Consider the following 21,751-nt stretch of genomic DNA (forward strand, 5'->3'; position numbering starts at 1 on the left):
CGTGATCCGCCTGTCTCGGCCTCCCAAAGTGCTGGGATTACAGGCTTGAGCCACCGCGCCCGGCCAAAACTATCATTTCATATGAAATGCTCCATCATTAGAAATTTATTTGAGTGTTGAAAATTAAAATGTAAGACTAAGGTTTTCACAGGGTAATGTGACATGCATATGTCACCATGGGCAAAAACAAGCTTTTCTTAGGGTAATGTGACATGCATATGTCACCATGGGCAAAAAATAAGCTAAACAAAAGGAGTTTTTACTTTACACAAAAGATTAAGCACCTAATAAAACACCTGCTTTACAGGAAGTTTGAAGAATGGCATAATTTAGTCAATAAAATATTCCAATTTGTACATTATTTTTATTTAAAATTAAAATGCAGGCCAGGTGCGGTGGCTCACACCTGTAATCCCAGCACTTTGGAAGGCTGAGGCCAGTGGATCCAATTGATGCCAGGAGTTCGAGACCAGTCTGGCTAACATAGCAAAACCCCGTCTCTACTAAAAATACAAAAATTAGCCAGGCACGGTGGCGCCACGTGTAATCCCAGCTACTCGGGAGGCTGAGGCAGGAGAATCGCTTGAACCGCAGAGGCAAAGGTTGCAGGAAGCCAAGATTGTGCCACTGCACTCCAGCCTGGGCGACAGAGCAAGACTCTGTCTCAAATAAATAAACAAACAAACAAACAAAAATAAAATACAATATGCATACACTGTAGTGCATATGAACTTCATTAAAAAATTTAAATTGATATATAATGTTTGTAAATTATCATGGGGTACATGTGATATTTTGTTAAGTGCACAGAATACGTAATGATCAAATCAGGATGTCTGAGGTATCCATCACCTCGAGTATTTACCATGTCTCTGCGTTGGCAGCATCTTAAGTACTCTCTCCTAGCAATTTTTCACTCTACTTTGCACCAAACATTAGAACTTATTCCTCCTATGTAACTGTATCTTTGTGCATAATAACCAACCTCTCTTCCTCTTCCCCTACTCCTCCACACATACCCTTCCCAGCCTCTGGCAACTATTGTTCTACTCTCTATACCTCTGGAAGATCAACTTTTTTAGCTCTCACATATGAGTGACAACATCCATTTGTCTTTCTATGCTTGGCTTATTTCACTTAACATAATGGCCTCCAGTTCTATCCATAACTTAATTTAAAAAATTTCATCATTGGAAAGGACTTTAAAATCTTATATAATCATTGTGAATATCAATTTTAACTTAAGTTATATGGAAATGCCAATGAGAAGGTTTCTTATCTAAATATCTGGATAAACCAGCATTTACTATATATTAATTTTTAATATTTTCAAGGATCTATAAACATTTTTAACAACTGAATTTTGAAAAAAGTTTTACCTTCATGTGGTATTTCAAAGGATCCAAAAGATTGAACTGAACATTGCACTTAGGACAAGCTCTTAGGTAATGTGCTCCAGCATCATATGGAGATGAGGTATTTGTACCTATAATAAATTAAGGACTTTTAAGACTCAGATTCATCTTTTTAAAACCTTAAATGACCACTAATAATGGTTTTAAAATTCATCACCATTTCTAAAATGTATGTATAAATAATATTTTTTTTTACATGCCAGATTTCATGTTTACCTTTTGATAGCATAACTTGGGAGGATGTCACTGGAGGAGAACCAATTAAAGGCAATGAAGTGGAGGGATTTATTTGAGGAACATTTTCACTGGTCTTTGGTTTTTTTGGAGTAACACTGTTTACTTTAGAAGTAGAAGGATGTTTTAATACATATGAAGTATTTTTCATACCTACAAAGATTTAAATAGTGAGAAAGATATTTGTAAATATTTCAGTATGGAATATTGCTTATGTAAAACTGCTACCAAAATGGCTTTACATTTAAAATTGAGCAAAAACAGTTTGGAACAAAATTAAAGGTAATATAATTTAATAAGCATATCATACAAATGACAATAATGATTAAAATTTATATAAGCAAGTAGAAATTGCACAGCTACTATGAACTACATATCTTTACTTCACAAAATAAACTTTATACACAAAACTTCTAAAAATGCTTTCAAATAAAGCAAACAAGTATCATGAAAAAAGTTATAACAAAAAATTCCAAGCTAAATAAATAAAAGTTACAGCACAGAGAATACTCTGAGCTGAAATTCTACACATCAACTTATATTTAGATGCTTAAATGCATTTGAGTTTGTAAAATATTTAAAAAATTTATTCTAAACGCTTAGAGAAACACTTTTAAATGTTTTTTAAAAAACTTAAGATGTGTAATGGAAAATTCAAATTGGTTCTTTTTCCACCTAACAACCTAACAGGTGGTTTAAATTATCTTGTTTACTCCCTATATACAAAGTAGAAACAACTAATCTTGAATGATAATACCTCACTCATTCATATGAAAAGGTTTAGAGTTAATATGATGACTTTCAAAGTATGTTCCCCTTAATCCAATGGGTCTATCTTAGAAAATATAATGGGTATGTCAGATAAAGAAACCCTTTTACGTTTTATTAATTTCTGCATAAATTTTGAGTAAGAATTTCATTGCTAAAGATAGTTCTGAGTTTGAGAGCCATCACCTTAAAGACCAAAGGATTATATAATTCAGGGCATTCCCAAGACAAGTGGGGCTATTTAGGCTATAACCAGACCCAACACAAGTGATTTTTGAAAATAATATACAATTGTACTTTGTGATAAGGTTTCTAAAACTGCACGTCATGTTTTAAAAGCTCACAACTACATTAATAGGAGAAGCACTAGAGTAGATACATGCAAGGAAAATAAGTATTACATTAGTGGGTTCCTCTGTTAAATCTATGTTTCATTCTTTGAGATAAAAATGATTTTTTCCTTAAACAGAAATGATTTTTTCCATCCTCAAAGCACATAATTACTGCCAGCTATACTGAAGGCACCTAAGACTAATTTTTGTGTAACCACTAACATTTTTCTGAGATGCTTAGGTTACCTGAACAACCAACGAGTGCTAGTACTTTGGACTAGGCAACTGATTATACAACCAGCTGGATAATAAAAACAGACTGTTAAATATGCTTATTTTAAGCATGATAAATCTAAGTTAAATAAAATCAACCTGAGTTCAATAGTTTTAAATTCTGACTCTTTAGCTTATTTATTTCTGTTGTGTTTGGCTTGCGGTGTTCCCTACCTCAACTCTTCTTATCTGTGTTAATAAAAATCCTATCTTCATTCTTCAAAATCAAGTTCAAATCCAACTTTCTCTAAGAACTTTCCATGATCATCTTAGGAGTCCATTAATCATGTTTCTGAACATATAGCACATATTATCATTCATGATTATTATTCTAACAACTTTATTGTCAAATCCTTTATAACTGATAATGCATTTTTCACTTTCCACTTATTTTTTGGGGGCCTTTAAAAAGCCCCGAGATTGCCAAGAATTAAAATTTAATACCCAAATGGCTCATTTCAGGTCTGGAGAATAACTGCTTTATGTGAGAAAAACGAAAGTATTTTAATAATGTGAGAAAACTGAGGTATACAGAGGTTAGATGACTTGATAAAGGCCACAGAAATCTTTAGAATAAAGGCTTAAACCTGTATCTTTCCAATTAACTATAACCCTATTTACCATTCAGGACAAAGTTCCACTCTCTGCTGTATTAATCTTAGAGAGACAGTAGGAGTCACTGTCTTTACCCTTTGGGAGCTTCAATAATTCAGATTTTTTCTATGAATAAAGATCATGTGCTTTGCAAAACCCGAGTTAAAACAACTATTTTATCTCCCTGTTTATTTTGGTTCTTGGCTATTTTACTAACTAGGTAAGTGACACCTAGATAGGTGAGTATCAAACCAAGTAATATCAAAATGGGAAAATATTTTTGGCATTCATATGACTACAATTTTTTTGTTTTGGTTTGGTAAAGGTTATATACTAATTTATGAGAAAATAATTACATATTCAAAAAAATTGTGTTCCTCTTTCCATTTAGTGAAACATATTAAACTAGCTATTATAGAGAACAATAATTGCTTTTATTATAGAGAATTTTTCAATGAGACAAAATTCCTTTATTGGCATACTAATTTATTTTAGGTTAATGAAGAACTTTGTTATGGTGGACATCAAAGAACTCTAACACTTCAACTGGAAAATTTCCATTATTACTTCAAAGTATATTTACTGAGTACTTACCATGTGGAAATCACTGTTGCTTTAGTTCTTTCATTTTACAATACTAATCTATAATCATGTTTAATTATCACATCTACATCATTTATTTGAATAGAAAAACATTAGCATATTGAGAAATCAACTATAACCATGCACCTTTTCTCATACTAAGTGTCTTCCAAATAATTACTACTTGTTTTCACAGAGTATTTAAGGCATCAGGGGACTTCCTTGACTCACAGAAATTATATTAAGATTGTTCAGTCCATGGCTGGTTCCAAGTGAAAAAGAGTGCAAAGAATATGTGCTAGCCAACTTAATAGAAATAAATAAAATATTGTATTACTAAACACAATTTTATATATCACCCAAGAAAGGCATTCAGGAATGATTAGCTCTATTCCATGTTATAATATATGAAAATCTTAACATGAAGGTATGGGCTTCAAAACAAATTCAATTCCATATGTATATTCAACAAGTCTCTATTTATAATTTTTATGAAAGAGTGGTAAACCAAACCTTCTCTAAAAATTGCTGGTATGTCTTGGGATGGTGGTAGTGATTCCTGGGTCGAGTCAAACAGCAAAACTGAAGAATTATCTGATCCAACTTGTGAATTCTTTGTAAAATCCTGTAAAAAGTTATGATTATTTTTTTTCATGAACTTTTATAGAGGTAAATTTAGCTGTACGTCAATACTATAAAGAATCTTAATAATCCAATTACTAATATGGTATAAAACACAAAGGTAATTATTAGTCTCTGGCAAAATTAGCATCTACTAAGTGAGAGGTATATGGAAACTTTGTATTATTTTTGTAATTTTTCTGTAAATCTAAAATCAGTTTGAAATAAAACGTTAAAATGTAAAAATAATATTACTGGCAAAGTAGAGGTTATATTTTGGAACAACTTTTCTGCGGGGAAATTTAGGCAGTGTCTATAACAAGGTCTTTAAAAAAAAGTTCATATTCTCTGGTCCAATTATTCCAACTACTCCATTTCTAAGAATCTATGCTAAAGAAATGAAAATGTTTAATGAAGAATGATTTATAATAGCAAAAATTGAAAACCTATATGCCTAACAATAAAGAAATGACTAAATAAATTAAATGATACTATCACATAACATATTTTTTGGAAATATCCAATGACAAAGAACAATGTTCCCAGTACAATGTTCAGAGAACAATGAGGAATAGATATCAAATATATATTAATATGGTCCCCTGACTGATATACTCTAATGTCACCCTAACCATCTACAGAAAACAAAAATCAAAATACAGTATGTACTCTTCCCTGTTTCTTTTCTAACCTACCCCTCCTTACACATTACTTTTATAATGAAGATATAAAGATTTTGCTTGCTTATTTTGTGCTTACAATTTGAGAGATGATTAGGTTTTAGACTATGACTTAATTGTGACTAACTGCAATCTTACCACAAAATATTATTTTCTCTAAATATTTTTTATTTAAAAGTTTAAAAGTGGAAAATATCCATTTGCAATTTCCAAAAATAGTTAACAGAAGTTCCTCTGAATAAAGGTAGCACTTTCAACCTTTTCCGAGGTGACATCTCTGATAAATTAAGTACCACAATTTCAGAAAGCAGACACATTATTCAACAAATAACCTGTTAAATAATTCTCCAATTGGGAATTTCTTATGTCTCATAAAATATTTCAGAAAGGTAACAAATGTAACTGTAAGGCAGACTAGGCAATAGGCTGAGATTCAGAAGACCTGTCCATTTATTTAACTATGTTACCCTGGGCAAGCCACTTCTGAACTTCAAGTTATTTACCTTTCCAACTGAAATAAGAGCCACTAAAAATTATGTATTTAAAATGTACTTGCCTCTTTCATAGTACATGTATTATATTAACAGCCATCATAACAGTACTAATAAAGACGTAATATTATCTCACATTTTATAAAAAGGTAAACTAAAATATCTTGTAGTTAAGGTTCCCAGTACAACCCAGCCTGTTACAGATGAAGGAGCTGGAATCAGAACTAAGGTCTGCCTGATTACAAAGTCTGTGTCCTTAAGCTATATCACACTCGCTTTAAAAGAGATAATACTCTCCTTCCCTGCCTGAAAGAGTTGAGACACAGATAATGAAACAGATTTAAAATTTTTAAACAAAATTTCCTTATGTAGGATTCTCAATTCATTCGAGAATATTTGTCATTCTCAATTCTGGCTGCACATTACAATCACTTGAAGAGTTTTACAATGTCAACACAGTGAAGAGCACAAATGTCTGTGACAACAGTTTTAACCTCACAGACCCCTGAAAGAGACTTAGGGAATTGTAAGGGTACACCAATGCTCTAAGGCAGTGCTTCCATTTAAAGAGTACATACTTAACAGGGCTGAGCAGTGGCTCACGCCTGTAATCCTAACACTCTGGGAGGCTGAGGCAGAGGACAGCTTGAGGCCAGGAGTTCAAAACCAGCCTGGGCAACATAGTGAGACCCCCCCCCCCACCTGCCATCTCTAAAAAATAATTAAAAGCCAAATTAGTTGCGCATCGTGGTACATGCCTGTAGTCCCAGCTACTTAGGAGGCTGAAGTGGAAGGATCGCTTGAGCCCAGGAGTTGGAGCCTGCAGTGAGCTATGATCATGCTACTGCATTTCAGACTGGGTGACAGAGCAAGACCCTGTCCCTAAATAAATAAAGTATATGCTTAAATGTATAAATGGATGTGTGTATATGAATATTTTAAAAATTCTGGGTTATCCTGGATTGAAATACCAGATCCATCACTTACCAGCTGTGTGTCCTTGAGTGAATCATTTATCCTCTCTGAGCCTGAGTTTCCTCAACTATAAAATGGGAATAATAATAGTGCCTACCTCAGCTTGGCGCGGTGGCTCATGCCTGTAACTCCACACTTTGGGAGGCCAAGGGGGGCAGATCACTTGAGGTCAGGAGTTCGAGACTAGCCTGGCCACCATGGCGAAACCCCGTCTCTACTAAAAATACAAAAATTAACTGGGTGTGGTGGTGGGTGCCTATAATCCCAGCAACTCAGGAGGCTAAGGTAGGAGAATCTCTTGAACCTGGGAGGCAGAGGTTGCAGAGAGCTGAGATCGTGCGACTGCACTCCCACCTGGGAGACAGAGCAAGACACTGTCTCAAAAAAAATTAAATAAAAAAATAAAAATTGTGCCTACCTCATAAAGATGCCATAAGAATTAAGTAAGATTAGCACAAAGACTTGTACATATTAACAGGCCAGTAAATGTTAAGTATTATTATCTATTACTTTTACTAAAAGTTTTTAAAGCTAAACTATGAAAGTATCTTTTCAGAATAAGCAGCAATAATGACTTCAGAACACTTTTTCCAATTTAAGACCACCTGTTTCAGTTTATTAACTTTAAAATGTTGCCATTATGCATTATTCATGTTGCAAATATGCCAACATTTCATTACTGATTAAACGTTTTAATTTTTTATTTTGTTGTTTTTTGTTTTCACGAGATGGAGTCTCACTCTGTTGCCTCGGCTGGAGTGCAGTGGTGCGATCTCAGCTCACTGCAACCTCCGCCTCCCAGGTTTAAGCGGTTCTCCTGCCTCAGACTCCCAAATAGCTGGGAGTACAGGCATGCGCCAACACGCCTGGGTTTCACCATGCTGCTCAGGCTGGTCTCAAACTACTGAGCTCAAGCAATCCACCTCCCTCAGCCTCCCGAAAGTATTAGGATTACAGGCATAAGCCACTATGCTGAACCTGATCATACTTTTTCACTCATGTTTAGATAGTATAGTTTTCAATACTCTATTTAAGCATATTAGCTGATTTATTAACATGTTGGATAATTCCTGCAGTTATTATTTTGGGTTTTGGTTGAGTTATATCATAAAGATGGGGATAATTTTTCTACTGAAAAGGTAACTAGCTATGATAGTTCACAATTTTGGGGGTTTGTGTTGGCTTTTGTTTTTTTCTTGAATCAGGATCTCACCCTGTCACCCAGGCTGGAATGCAGTGGTATGATCTTGGCTCACTGCCGCCTTGACCTCCAGGGCTCAAGCGATCCTCCCATCTCAGCCTCCTGAGTAGCTGGGACTACAAGTGGGGCACCACTATGCCCAGCTAATTTTTTGTATTTTTGTAGAGATGTGGTCTTGCCATGTTGGCCAGGCTGGTCTCGAACTCCTGGGCTCAAGCGATCTGCCTGCCTTGGCCTCCCAAAGTGTCAAAGATTACAGGTATGAGCCACTGTGCCCGGCTGATAGATCACATTTTTAACACAGTATTGTAACAGCCAATGTGTTCCTGAATTAACTGTGTAATTTTTTTTTTTTTGAGATGGAGTCTCACTCTGTCGCCCAGGCTGGAGTGCTGGAGTGTAATGGTGTGATCTTGGCTCACTGCAAGCTCCGCCTCCCGGGTTCACGCCATTCTCCTGCCTCAGCCTCCCGAGTAGCTGGGACTACAGGTGCCCACCACCACGCCCAGCTAATTTTTTGTATTTTTTAGTAGAGACGGGGTTTCACTGTTAGCCAGGATGGTGTTGATCTCCTGACCTCGTGATCCTCCCACCTCAGCCTCCCAGAGTGCTGGCATTACAGGCGTGAGCCACCGTGCCTGGCCAATTGTGTAATTTTATAAACACTTACAGGTTTAGACACATTCTCAACAGTAACAGAGCTTTGTGAAGGTTTAGATACAGGATGAAATCTAGGCAAGGCAGCCACTGGATTTGATGGTGGGTCTCTGTAGCGTTGACTTGCAGTCCTGAATATTTCAGGAATACCTGTATTTTAAAATTACACAACATATTGAATATATTTCTATACAACCAATTATATCAAAATATTTCACTTTAAAATGGAAATACTACAGTAATACTGTACCTGGACTGTGTGGCTCACTCTTTATTCCTTTTGAAGATGAGCTGGAGTGGCCTCTGTTCAAAATATCTATAAAATTATATTTATTTTAAAATTTGTTATGTGAAAGAAATTTATACTAATAGAAAAATTCCTCCAAAAATATATCTTTACATAACCAATAATTGAAGCATATTTCTTTCCTTTAATGGTGACAGGATTGTGTACAGATTCAGATTCCCGTGACTTGAAATCAAACCCTTCCCTAACCCTGTGCCACATTCACACCTCTAAAAATCTGGAAGTTTCATGATGGGAGGGCTGACTGGATTAACTTTCTGTACCATTACTCTTGAGTTCTGAATAGGAAATTATCAGAGACTACAGACTAAATTAAACCTGTAGTTCCAGAGTATCTGATTAGTTAAGGGGTTTCAAATCTATTACCACACTAGAAATCAATTTGAGCCTCACAAAACCCTCTGGATCAGTTTAAGATTGCACACCCTTGTGCCCATATGAACTCCATAACTTCTAGGTTACTGAGGGGTCAAATTGAAATTTGGAAGAATAGTGATTTGCTTAAAATTGCTTATCAGGAAAAGGTACAAAGCATTAACAAATCCCATAAAACTTCAACAATTTTCCTTTTTTCTCTCCTAGCAGAAAAGAACCAGATCCCGGCTGGGCGCTGTGGCTCACATCTGCAATCCCAGTACTTTGGGAGGCTGAGACAGGCAGATCACGAGGTCAGGAGATTGAGACCATCCTGGCTAACACGGTGAAACCCTGTCTCTACTAAAAATACAAAAAATTTAGCCGGGCGTGGTGGCAGGCACCTGTAGTCCCAGCTACTCGGGAGGTTGAGGCAGGAGAATGGTGTGAACCTGGGAGGCAGAGCTTGCAATGAGCTGAGATAGCGCACTGCACTCCAGCCTGGGCGACAGAGCAAGACTCCGTCTCAAAAAAAACAAAAAAAAAAAAAGAAAAGAAAAGAACCAGATCCCATGAAACAATTCTATCAATGTCTAGTACCTTTGTGGATTGTTAGACTTCTGTTAGAGTAATTAGGCTTGGCATTATTATAATGTTAAAGTGAAGATATTGGTGATGCTTATTAGAGTATCTTCTCCCTGTAATCCTAGCAGTTCGGGAGGCCAAAGTGGGTGCATCACTTGAGGTCAGGATAAAAGTGAAGGGTCACACAAAAGTAGGGTTGCTTTCTGATCATAGAAATTTAGCATTTTATGAGTAAACATTACAGAAGTCTTCTAGAAGAAAAATCTCCTCAAACAACTTGATAATGTTTTCATTCAGAAATTCAGGATAAGTATTAATCCACTAAGAGCTATTTTTACTTTTTGGTGGTTATAGTCTACCAATCACAAGTTTTTTCCTCTCCTTCTCCTGCCTTCATTGTAGTTCCATAGGAACATTTAGATGATATTCCACATGCTAAAATATTTTATAGCTCACAAATAAAACATCAATAAAATCACTTAAATTCTGAGTTATCAATATTGGGTCCAATACCCTTTTTGGTAGAATCTCTGAAAACTAATACACATTGTTTTGGTTGAGTACTACTAAGTCATCTACAATCAATATAAATTCAACTTGAATCTTAATTGTCATGCTTCAATAAGATGATTTGAGTGATAATTTTGAAATATGGTAATATTTCAGCATAAAAATTAAAACAGTGACTTGAAATAAGAGAATATTCTATTCTACTATCAACAATAAATATGTCAAATATGTCTAGCTCATTTAATAATTTAAGTGGCTCTCCACTTAGAACCTCCCAATTTGCCACAGGAAATGACATTGAGAATTCAATAGCTAAATTATTCTGCCTCTGATAAAACTGAGTAGAAATGCTATCCCAAGTTTAGAGCCAAGAGAAGAAAGAACTAGGCTTTCAGAAAATTTAAAACTCATCTCTTAACCACACTATTACTCATTGCCATGGTAAGAAAGAAGACTGGTATGCTGGCTACATTCCTTGACTTCTCCAGGCCTAAAAAAAGTAAATAAAATGAAAAAAGATCTGTTTCCTCTTTCTCTCCTGAAATTCAGTTATGTTGTCCCTTGCACTTTACACACTTCTGAGGACTTTTTTTTTTTTTTTTGAGACATAGTCTTACTCTCTTGCCTAGGCTGGAGTGCAGTGACATGATCTTGGCTCACTGCAACCTCTGCCTCCAGGTTCAGGCGACTCTCATGCCTCAGCCTACTGCATAGCTGGGAACATAGGCACGCGCCACCACGCCTGGCTAATTTTTGTATCTTTATAGTACAGAGGGGCTTTCACCATGTTGGCCAGGCTGGTCTCAAACTCCTGGCCTCAAGTGATGCACCCACTTCGGCCTCCCGAACTGCTAGGATTACAGGGAGAAGATACTCTAACAAGCATCACCAATATCTTCACTTTAACATTATAATAATGCCAAGTCTACTTACTCTAACAGAAATCTAACAATCCACAAAGGTACTGGACATGTTTTGCCAGAAAGCCATGAAGATTTACGTGTGCTGACTGCCTGCATTGTCCAAGCATAGTGCTGGAAAACCAGGCCCTCCCTCCTTCATGAATATAAACAGTAGTCGCAGAAGATGGGTGTAGCCAGAGGCTACAGCACATGCTGGTAGACAGACCAGAGATTCTATAATGATGCAGCACCTATGCATTTTATAGTCATATATCAAGATGATACTTTGATGAGGCAGTTGCTTAGACATTAGAACCCCCATAAGACACACAAACTTATTTAGCATATTATGATATTTTAAGAAAAGTATTCCAAACACTTCATTTTCTGTACATCTGAGTTTAAGGGAGAAAAAAAAATTAACAAACAGGCTACTTGGCTCCATTAAAAATTATGATTTTCAATCTCAGAAGGCTTACAATGTTGTTCAGGTCATCTTAACCCTCAATTAACTTAGTTATTTCCTTTTGCTCACATCTGATATTTTAACCTCTCACCTCCTTACTCCAGTCCTCAACTACATTCTTACTTTGATTCTCACAAGTTCTTACAGACCTTTACTCTCCCTCTTACCTCTAACTCCTTACAGAAGAACAACAGTATCAAGGACAGATAAGATATCCCATATATCTTCCATTAGAAACAACCATCTTATGAAACGTTACTTCACTGAAAGTAAATGCTTACTTGATATGGCTGGTTTTGAACTTGATATCTCTCCAACAAAGATCAGTTCATCGTCATCCTCGTCCTGAGTTTCTTCTACTTTCTTCTGCCATGGCTCTAGCTCTTCTTCTTCACATTCCATAAAGAGTTCTGCCATTTTTGAAATGTCTAATTTTCAAAAGGAGAGAAGCAAACTTTGTTTTCAAAGAGAAAAATATTTTTTGTGCAATACACAGTATGATATTTAAGATGCACTTTAATAATCCTAATAGCAATTAGTGACTTGATATTTGTTTGTTTTTGAGACGGAGTTTTGCTCTTATTGCCCAGGCGTGATCTCAGCTCACTGCAACCTCTGCCTCCCGGGTTCAAACGATTCTCCTTCCTCAGCCTCCCAAGTAGCTGGGATTACACGTGCCCACTGCTACGCCCAGTTAAGTTTTATATTTTTAGTAGGGACGGGGTTTCACCATGTTGACCAGGCTGGTCTCAAACTCCTGACCTCAAGTGATCCGCCTGCTTCGGCCTCCCAAAGTGCTGGGATTAAAGGCGTGAGCCACCACGCCCAGCCTTCTGACTTGATTCTCGTGCCTCAGCCTCCTGAGTAGCTGGGACTACAGACATGGTCTACAGTGGACCCTTCCCAACTCTGAGTGGCCATCTCTGCCTTGTAATCAGTACATGGTAGCAAAAGAAATAAACTCAGAACTAAATCTCTAAGATCTAAGCTAGTTAAACTTGGCTAGACAGATAGATAATGAAGGATAGTAGTCATTTACAGTGGCCAATACATTTTAGGATCAAATCCAAAGTGAGTTTTAGTTATATGACTAGAATGATTATATCTACAACAAGGATTTGTTAGCTATTATCTGAAAAAAAAAAAAAAAACTCCACTTGTATAAACAAGGGAGATAAACTAAGAGAAAATAGGTAAGAGATATACTAGAAGAATGGAACCAGATTCAGGTATATCAGGCACAGAGCAAAGCAGGGATAATGTCCTAGACTGAAAATACGGAAATTAAGTGAAACTTAATTCCATTCCAGGACAGATTAGACATTTCTCATTTGAAGAAACTGAGTAAAAAACATACTGTGAATATCACCAGCCTACAAGTTCTGACCAAACTCAGATCTCCTGGGAAGCATTTTAGTGCCTCACTCTTAAATATGGGTGGACAACCAATGAGTACCAGAAAATAGAGGAAAACCTTCAATGTGAAACACCAAAGCAATAAAACATATTAAAGGATTTTAAAGAAAACTGAGAGCTACGCAGGATGGCGGACTAGATACAGCTAGGTGGAACAGCTGCCACCAAGAAACTGGGACGACTGGTGTACTCCTAACAGATCTTCAAAGGGGAGGCACTGAGTGGGCTGAGGGAAGACACAGAAGCTGGAACGAAGCCAGAGGAAACTGGGAAGCCCACATGGGGCTACTGTGCACAGGGACTGGTTCCTGGCCCCTAATGACTCCAGGGGAATGGGTGAGTTGAACTGGCAAGGAGCAACTCACTCTTGCCACAGACCTCTTGGGATCCCGGCAGCAGAAAATCCCTCGATCATCACGGACACTTTGGTTGGCAGGGAGAGCTGCTTAGAGAAGCGATAGAGGCAGCACGTGAGCCAGTGTGAAGCCCAGAGGGTTTGCTGCAGGAGCATCTGTATTGGAGCACAGCCTGGGATGCTCATCCCCCTAGGCTCTGCTTGTTTCTATAAGAGACTGTAGCACTAGAGGAACTGTCAGACCTGAACTCTGCAGGGTGGCCTTGCCCATCAGACAGGACCGGTCTGACCTGAGCACTCTTTGGTCTGCTGTCCTGTCCTGGGGCCCCAGCCTGCCCATTCCCTTTTGCAGTACAGCCTAGGGTGCCCTGATGGCCCTCATCATAGCTCCTGAGCTGGCCGTCCAGGTTTGACCAGCAGAGAGCTCCAGCAGGGTTGCTCCTGTGGCCATGCACTGGCCCACCTGCTCATTCTCCCCACTCCTGCTTACCCGGGGTCCACGGCCTCCCTCCACATCACTTTGCCAGTCAGTGTGTATGTGCGCAGGTGGATCGTGCCTTCCCTGCCCTGTAAGCACACATGTATATGTGCACTTTGCCCTGCCTGCTGCCAGTGGGAGTGCACTCCGCCCACCCTCCTCTGCCATAATGCCATTGTAGTCGGAGCCTTGGTGAGCACAGAGCCCGCAAGCCCTGTACCCACCAGCACCCTGACCCTGAGCCACCACTGCCACTAGAATGTAACTAGGCACAGAGAACAGTGGACCCTCCCCGACCCTGAGCAGCCATCTCTGCCTGTATCAACATGTACAAAGAGCGCATACAGTCCTGCACTGGCCAGTGACCCATCCCCACGCTGATGTCACCACCAGCATGACCATATGCAAAGTTGCCGGCTGGGGCCCCTGCACCCCTGAGCCATGCTGCCTCTGCCGCTTCTGCGAAAGTCCATGCAGAAGCTGCTAGCATCCTGCAGCAGCTGATGAATGTGCACTCTGCTGTGCTGCTGCTGCCACTGGCATGTGTGAACAGGAACGGACCCTGCTGTCACTGCCCTACAAAACAGTTTGGCTGGCACCACCCATTGGCATGCTGGGACAAGAGGTACATGAGCACCTCAGTCCCCCTAGCACAGTGGGTTCCTAAACTTGAGAAGCCAGAGAAAAAAGCGGAGGCCCAATATCAGTCCTGCAAAATTAGAGCATACACTCCGGGAGTTGTAAGCTGAGCCTTGGCCCCCTAAAATCTAGAAATGAAGCCAGTTGACTGAATCTATCTTATACCACAATCAAACTCTTAAGGTCATCAGATAGAAGAAAATAAAAAAAAAAAAAAAACCCAAAAGACAGCAACTTCAAAGACTGAAGGAACATAAGCCCACAAAGAAGAGAAAGAACCAGCAAAAGAACTCTGACAACTCAAAAAGCCAGAGTGCCTTCTTTCCTCCAAATAACCACACTAGCTCTCCACCAAGGGTTCTGAAGGGGGCTGAGATGGCTGAAAGGACAGAAAAAAGAATTCAGAATATGAACAGGTATAAAAGTCATTGAGATGCAGGAGTACACTGAAATCTAATCCAAGAAAGCTAAGAATCATAATAAAACAATACAGGAGCTGACAGACAAAATAGCCAGTATAGAAAAGAACACAACTGACCTGATAGAGCTAAAAAACATACAAGAATTTCAAACTGCAATCACAAGTATTAATAGTAGAACAGAACAAGCAGAGGAAAGAATCTCAGAGCTTGAAGACTGGCTTTCTAAGATAGCCAAAAAAATATAGGGAAAAAAGAATGAAAAAGAACAAACAAGACTTCTGAGAAGTATGGGATTATGTAAAGAGACCACTAAACACCCACATCAAAAAGACATCTCAATTTAACATCCTACCATGACAACAAAAACAACTAGAGAACCAAGAAGAGCAAACCAATCCCAAAGCTGACAGAGAAGACAAGAAATGTCCAAAATCAGAGCTGAACTGAAGGAGACTGAGAAAAGAAAAACCATTCAAAAGATCAATGAATCCGGTAGCTGTTTTTTTGAAAAAATTAATAAAATAGGCCACTAGCTAGACTAATACAGAAGAGAGAAGATCCAAATAAACACAATAAGAAACAACAAAGGAGATGTTACAACTGAACCCAGAAAAATACAAATAAACATCAGACAATATTATGAACACCTCTATGGACACCAACTAGAAAATCCAGAAAAAACGAACAAATTTCTGGACACATTCACTTTCCCCAGACTGAACCAGAAATAAACTGAATCCCTGAACAGAATAATAACAAGCTCTGAAATTGAACCAGTAAAAAGAGCCTACCAATAAAAAAAAGGTGAGGACCAGATGAATTCACACTTGAATTCTACAAGATGTACAAAGAAGAGCTGGTACTATTTCTACTGAAAGTACTTCCTAACTCATTCTATGAGATGAGGCCAGCATTGTCCTGATAACAAAACCGGGAAGAGAAACAACAAAAAAATAAAACTTGGCTGCACGCGGTGGCTCACACCTGTAATCCCAACACTCTGGAAGGTCGAGGTGGGCGGTTAACTTGAGGTCAAGAGTTCGAGACCAGCCTGGGTAACATGGTGAAACCCCATCTCTACTAAAATACAAAATTAGCCAGGGTGATGGTGAACGCCTGTAATCCCAGCTACTTGGGAGTCAGAGGCAGAAGAATCACTTGAACCCAAGAGGCAGAGGTTGCAGTGAGATGAAATCACACCACTGTACTCCAGCCTATGCAACAGAGTAAGACTGAGTCTCAAAAACAAAAACAAAAACAAAAAAAACAACAACAGCAGCTTAGCCAGGCATGATGGCAAGTACTTCTGTCCCAGCTACTCAGAACGCTGAGGTGGGAGAATCACCTGAGCCCCAGGAGGTTGGGGATGCAGTGAGCCATGATGGCACCACTGCACTCCAGTCTAGGCAAGATTAAGGACCTGTCAGAAAAAAATAAAAGGAAGAATAAAGACCAGCAATATTATACAGCATTTCCCTCTCATTCACCCTTTCTTTCTCAGGAAGAATCCACCAAACAAGACTTAAGAAGGAGGACAATGCAGGATGCAGAAAATCTGACATTTGGCACAACACAAAAACAAAAGAAAGTCCCAGGACAACAGCTGTGCAGTAGGCCTACAGCGCGAACAGCCAGAGCAGTGCAGGAGAATATCACTTCCAGGAGACTTGCCAATCTTCCAAAATATTAAGCATTAAATTGTTAGATAACCTGACAAGTTTCACAGTGTAGGACAAGTGAATTAATAGGCCATAGGACCGGGCATGGTAGTGGTGCATGTCTGTAGTCCCAGCTGCCCAGGAGGCGAAGGAATGAGAATCTCTGGAACCCAGGAAGAGAACGAGAATCTCTGGAACCCAGGAAGGGGAGGTGCAAACACTGCACTCCAGCCTGGGAGGTAGCGTTAGACTTCGTCTGAAAAACACACACACACACACACGTGACAGAAGGAGCCAGGCGCAGGGGCTCACAACCTTAATTCCAGCACTCTGGGAGGCCGGGGTGAGCGGATCACTTGATGCCAGGAGTTCAAGACCAGCCTGGCCAACATGGCGAAACACTGTCTCTACTAAAAACACAAAACTAGCCAGGTATGATGGTGCACAGCTGTAAGCCCAACTATTTAGGAGGCTGGGGCAGGGGAATCGCTTGAACCCAGGAGGCGGAGGTTGCAGTGAGATGAGATCGTGCCACTGCACTACAGCCTGGGCAGCAGAGTGAGACGCTGTCTCAGAAAAAAATGAAAAACGAAAAACGAAAAAACCAATAATCAAAAAACCAAAAAGCTTTCATGCCAACATCTTTGATGAATATGGATGCAAAAATCCTCAACAAAATATTGGCAAACCGAATACAGCAGCGCATCAAAAAGCTTATCTACCACTATCCTGTAGGCTTTATCCCTGTGATGCAGGGTTCGTTCAACACATGCAAATCAATAAATGTGATTCATCACATAAACAGAACTAACGACAAAAACTATCTGATTATCTCAACAGACACAGTAAAGGCTATCAATAAAATTCAACACTTCTTCGTGTTAACAATTCTCAATAAACAGCCAGGTGTGGTGGCTCAGGCCTGTAATCCCGCAATTTGGGAGGCCGAGGCGGGTGGATCACGAGGTCAAAAGATCGAGACCATCCTGGCCAATATGGTGAAACCCCGTCTCTACTAAAAATACAAAAATTAACTGGGCGTGGTGGCGCGTGCCTGCAGTCCCAGCTACTTGGGAGGCTGAGGCAGGAGAATGGCTTGAACCTGGGAGGCGGAGGTTGCAGTGAGCCAAGATTGTGCCACTGCACTCCAGCCTGGCGACAGAGTGAGACTCTGCCTCAAAAACAAAAAGAAAAAAAATCTCAATAAACTAGGTATTGAAGAAACATCTCAAAATAATAACGGCCATCTATGACAACCCCACAGGCAACATCATATGGAATGGGCACAAGCTGGAAGCATTCCCCTGGAAAACCAGCACAAGACAAGGATGCTCTCTCTCACCATTCCTATTCAACACAATATTGGAAGTCCCGCAATCAGGCAAGAGAAAGAAACAGACGGCATCCAAATAGGAAGACAGGAAGTCAAACTACCCCTGTTTGCAGACAGCATGAGCCACTACCTAGAAAACCCCGTAGTCTCAGCCCAAAAGTGCCTTAAACTGATAAACAACTTCAGCAAAGTCTCAGGATACAAAATCAATGTACAAAAATCACCGGCATTCCTACACACCAACGACAGTCAAGCCAAGTGCCAAATCAGGAACACAATCCCATTCACAATAGCCACAAAAAGAATAAAATACCTAGGAATAGAGCCAACCAGGGAGGTTAAAGAATCTCTTCAATGAGAATTACAAAACACTGCCGAAAGAAATCAGAGATGACACAAACACATGAAAAAACATTCTATGCTCATGAATAGGAAGAATCAATATTGTTAAAATGGCATAATGCCCAAAGCAATTTATAGATTCAATGATATGCCTATCAAACTACCGATGACATTCTTCACAGAACAAGAAAAAGTTATTTTAAAATTCATAAGGAACCAAAAAAAAGGCCTGGACAGCCAAGGCAAACCTAAGCACAAAGAACAAAGATGAAGGCATCATGCTACCTGCCTTCAAATGGTACAGGGCTACAATAACCAAAACAGCATGGTCCTGGTACAGAAACACATATATAAACCAATGCAACAGAATAGAGAGCCCAGAAATAAGGCCACACACCTACAACCATCTGACGTTTGACAAAACTGACAAAAACACACAACGGGGAAAGGACTCCCTATTCAATAAATGGTGCCAGGATAACTGGCTAGCCATATGCAAGAGACTGAAACTGGACCCCTTCTTTACACCAAACACAAAAATCAACTCAAGATGGATCAAAGACTTCAATGTAAAACCCAAAACTATAAAAACCCTGGAAGACAACCCAGGCAATACCATTCTGGACGTAGGAATGGGCAAAGACTTCATGACAAAGACATCAAAGGTAATTACGACAAAAGCCAAAATTGACAAATGGGCTCTAATTAAACGAAAGAGCTTCTGCACAGCAAAAGAAACTATAGACAGAGTAAACAATCTATAAATGGGAGAAAAATTTTGCAAACTATGCATCTGACAAAGGGTTAATATCCAGCATATATAAGGAACTTAAACAAATTTATAAGAAAAAAAGCAAACAACCCCATTAAAAAGTTGGCAGTGGATATGAACAGACGCTTATCAGAAGAAGACATACATGTAGCCAACAAGCATATAAAAAAAAGCAAAACATCACTGATCATTAAAGAAACGCAGATCAAAACCACACTGAGATATAATCTCTCACCTGTCAGAATGGCTATTATTCAAAAGTCAAAAAAATAACAGACGCTGGGGAGGGTGCACAGAAAAAGGAACATTTATACAGTGTTGGTGGGAGTGTAAATTAGTTCAACCACTATGGAGGACAGTGTGGTGATTCCTCAAAGAGGTAAAAACATAACTACCGGCCGGGCGCGGTGGCTCAAGCCTGTAATCCCAGCACTTTGGGAGGCCGAGGCGGGTGGATCACGAGGTCAGGAGATCGAGACTATCCTGGCTAACATGGTGAAACCCCGTCTCTACTAAAAATACAGAAAACTAGCCGGGCGTGGTGGCGGGCACCTGTAGTCTCAGCTACTTGGGAGGCTGAGGCGGGAGAATGGCGTGAACCCGGGAGGCGGAGCTTGCAGTGAGCCGAGATCACGCCACTGCACTCCAGCCTGGGAGACACAGCGAGACTCCGTCTCAAAAAAAAAAAAAAAAAAAAACATAACTACCATCAGACCCAGCAATTCTATTACTAGGTATATACCCAAAGGAATGTAAACTGCTCTATCAAAAAGACACATGTATACATACGTTCACTGCAGCACTATTCACAGGAGCAAAGACATGGAATCGACCCAAGTGCCCATCAATGGTAGACTGGATGAAGAAAATGCGGTACATATACACCATGGAGTACTTTGTAGCCATAAAAAAGAACAAGGCCATGTCCTTTGCAGGAACATGGATGGAGCTGGAGGCCATTATCCTTAGCAAACTAATGCAGGAACAGAAAACCTAATACCACTTGTTCTCACTTATAAGTGGGTGCTAAATGATGAGAACACACGGACATATAGAGGGGAACAACAGGTGCTGGGGGCCTACTTGAGGGTGGAAGGACGGAGAAGATTAGGAAAAATAACTCATGCGTACTAGGCTTAATACCTGAGTGATGAAATAACCTATACAATAAACCCCCAAGACATGAGTGCACCCATAACAAACCTGCACATGTATCCCTGAACTTAAAAGTTAAAAAAAGTAGACAGAGATAATACAGAGAGCAAGAGACAACAGGATATAATTAGCATCTTTAGAGAGATAAGACAACGATATTATATAAAGACAGCCAAAATTCAGTAAAGAAAAAAAAAAAAAAAAAAGTCAAATGTCAAAGTTGAATAAATGTGAAGCCAAAAGACAAAAAACACATATATTAAACACAGAAAACAAGATTGGTAGAAAAATCAATTTCAAAGGTATAAAATGCACCTAACAAAAGTTCCAGGAAAAACAAAAGAGAAAAAGGAGAGGAGAAGTAATCAAAGGAAAATACAAGAAAAATTCCCAGTTCTCATGGATATAAATCTACAGAATCAAAAGGGCCCACTAGCAGTCAGCATGTTGATCAAGAATAAAAACTACACTAGAAAGACATATGAAATTTCAGAATACTGGAAATTGCCAAGTGGCTGGGTGCGGCGGCCCAGGCCTGTAATCCCAGCACTTTGGGAGGCCGAGGCAGGTAGATCACTCGAGGCCAGGAGTTCGAGACCAGCCTGGATAACATGGTGAGACCCCGTACCTACCAAAAATACAAAAATTAACTAGGCACAGTGGTGCGCACCTGTAATTCTAGCTGCTTGGGAGGCAGAGGCACAAGAATCGCCTCAACCCGGGAGCCGGTGGTTGCAGTAAGCTGAGACTGGGCCCTGCCACTGCACTCTAGCCTGGGTGATGGAGTGAGACTCAAACAAACAAACAAACACACAAACAATAAAGAACAGCTTAGCCAGGCATGGTGGCATGCACCTCTAGCCCCAGTTACTCAGAAAGTTGAGGTGGGAAAATCACCTGAGCCCCAGGAGGTGGGGGCTGCAGTGAGCCATGAAGGTACCATTGCACTCCAATCTAGGCAACAGAGTAAGGGCGTATCTCCAAAAAAAAAAAAGAAAAGAAAAAAAAAAAAAAGAATAAAGACCAGCAATATTATACAACATTTCCCTCTCATTCACCCTTTCTCAGTAAGAATCCACCAAAACAAGACTTAAGGAGAATGACACAGGATGCAGAAAATCTGACATTCAGCACAATACAAAAACAAAAGAAAGTCCCAGGACAATAGCTGTGCAGTAGGCCTACAGAGCAACAAGCCAGAGTAGTGCAGGAGAATACCACTCACTCCCAGGAA

The 21,751-nt window shown here is 39.5% G+C and overlaps 1 protein-coding gene across 5 annotated transcripts in view; it reads right to left on the reverse strand.

The window, feature by feature from the left end:
* Positions 1-21,751, reverse strand: part of ZNF280C (zinc finger protein 280C) — a 67,285-nt gene that overhangs the window by 33,335 nt on the left and 12,199 nt on the right. For 4 of the 5 annotated variants that reach the window (XR_006695044.2, XM_005594562.5, XM_005594561.5 and 1 more), the window contains exons 3-8: positions 12,229-12,375; positions 9,074-9,139; positions 8,837-8,973; positions 4,712-4,823; positions 1,632-1,802; positions 1,380-1,486 (exon numbers count right to left, since the gene is read on the reverse strand). Coding sequence is in view for 4 of the 5 variants with exons in the window: in XM_005594562.5 (XP_005594619.1) it covers positions 1,380-1,486; positions 1,632-1,802; positions 4,712-4,823; positions 8,837-8,973; positions 9,074-9,139; positions 12,229-12,375 (740 nt within the window). In the remaining variant the exon portion in view is untranslated. The remainder of the gene's footprint in view (positions 1-1,379; positions 1,487-1,631; positions 1,803-4,711; positions 4,824-8,836; positions 8,974-9,073; positions 9,140-12,228; positions 12,376-21,751) is intronic. The other variant, XM_074029178.1, reaches the window with a different exon arrangement.

Source organism: Macaca fascicularis, chromosome X (genome assembly GCF_037993035.2).
Source record: "Macaca fascicularis isolate 582-1 chromosome X, T2T-MFA8v1.1".
NCBI lineage: Eukaryota > Metazoa > Chordata > Mammalia > Primates > Cercopithecidae > Macaca > Macaca fascicularis.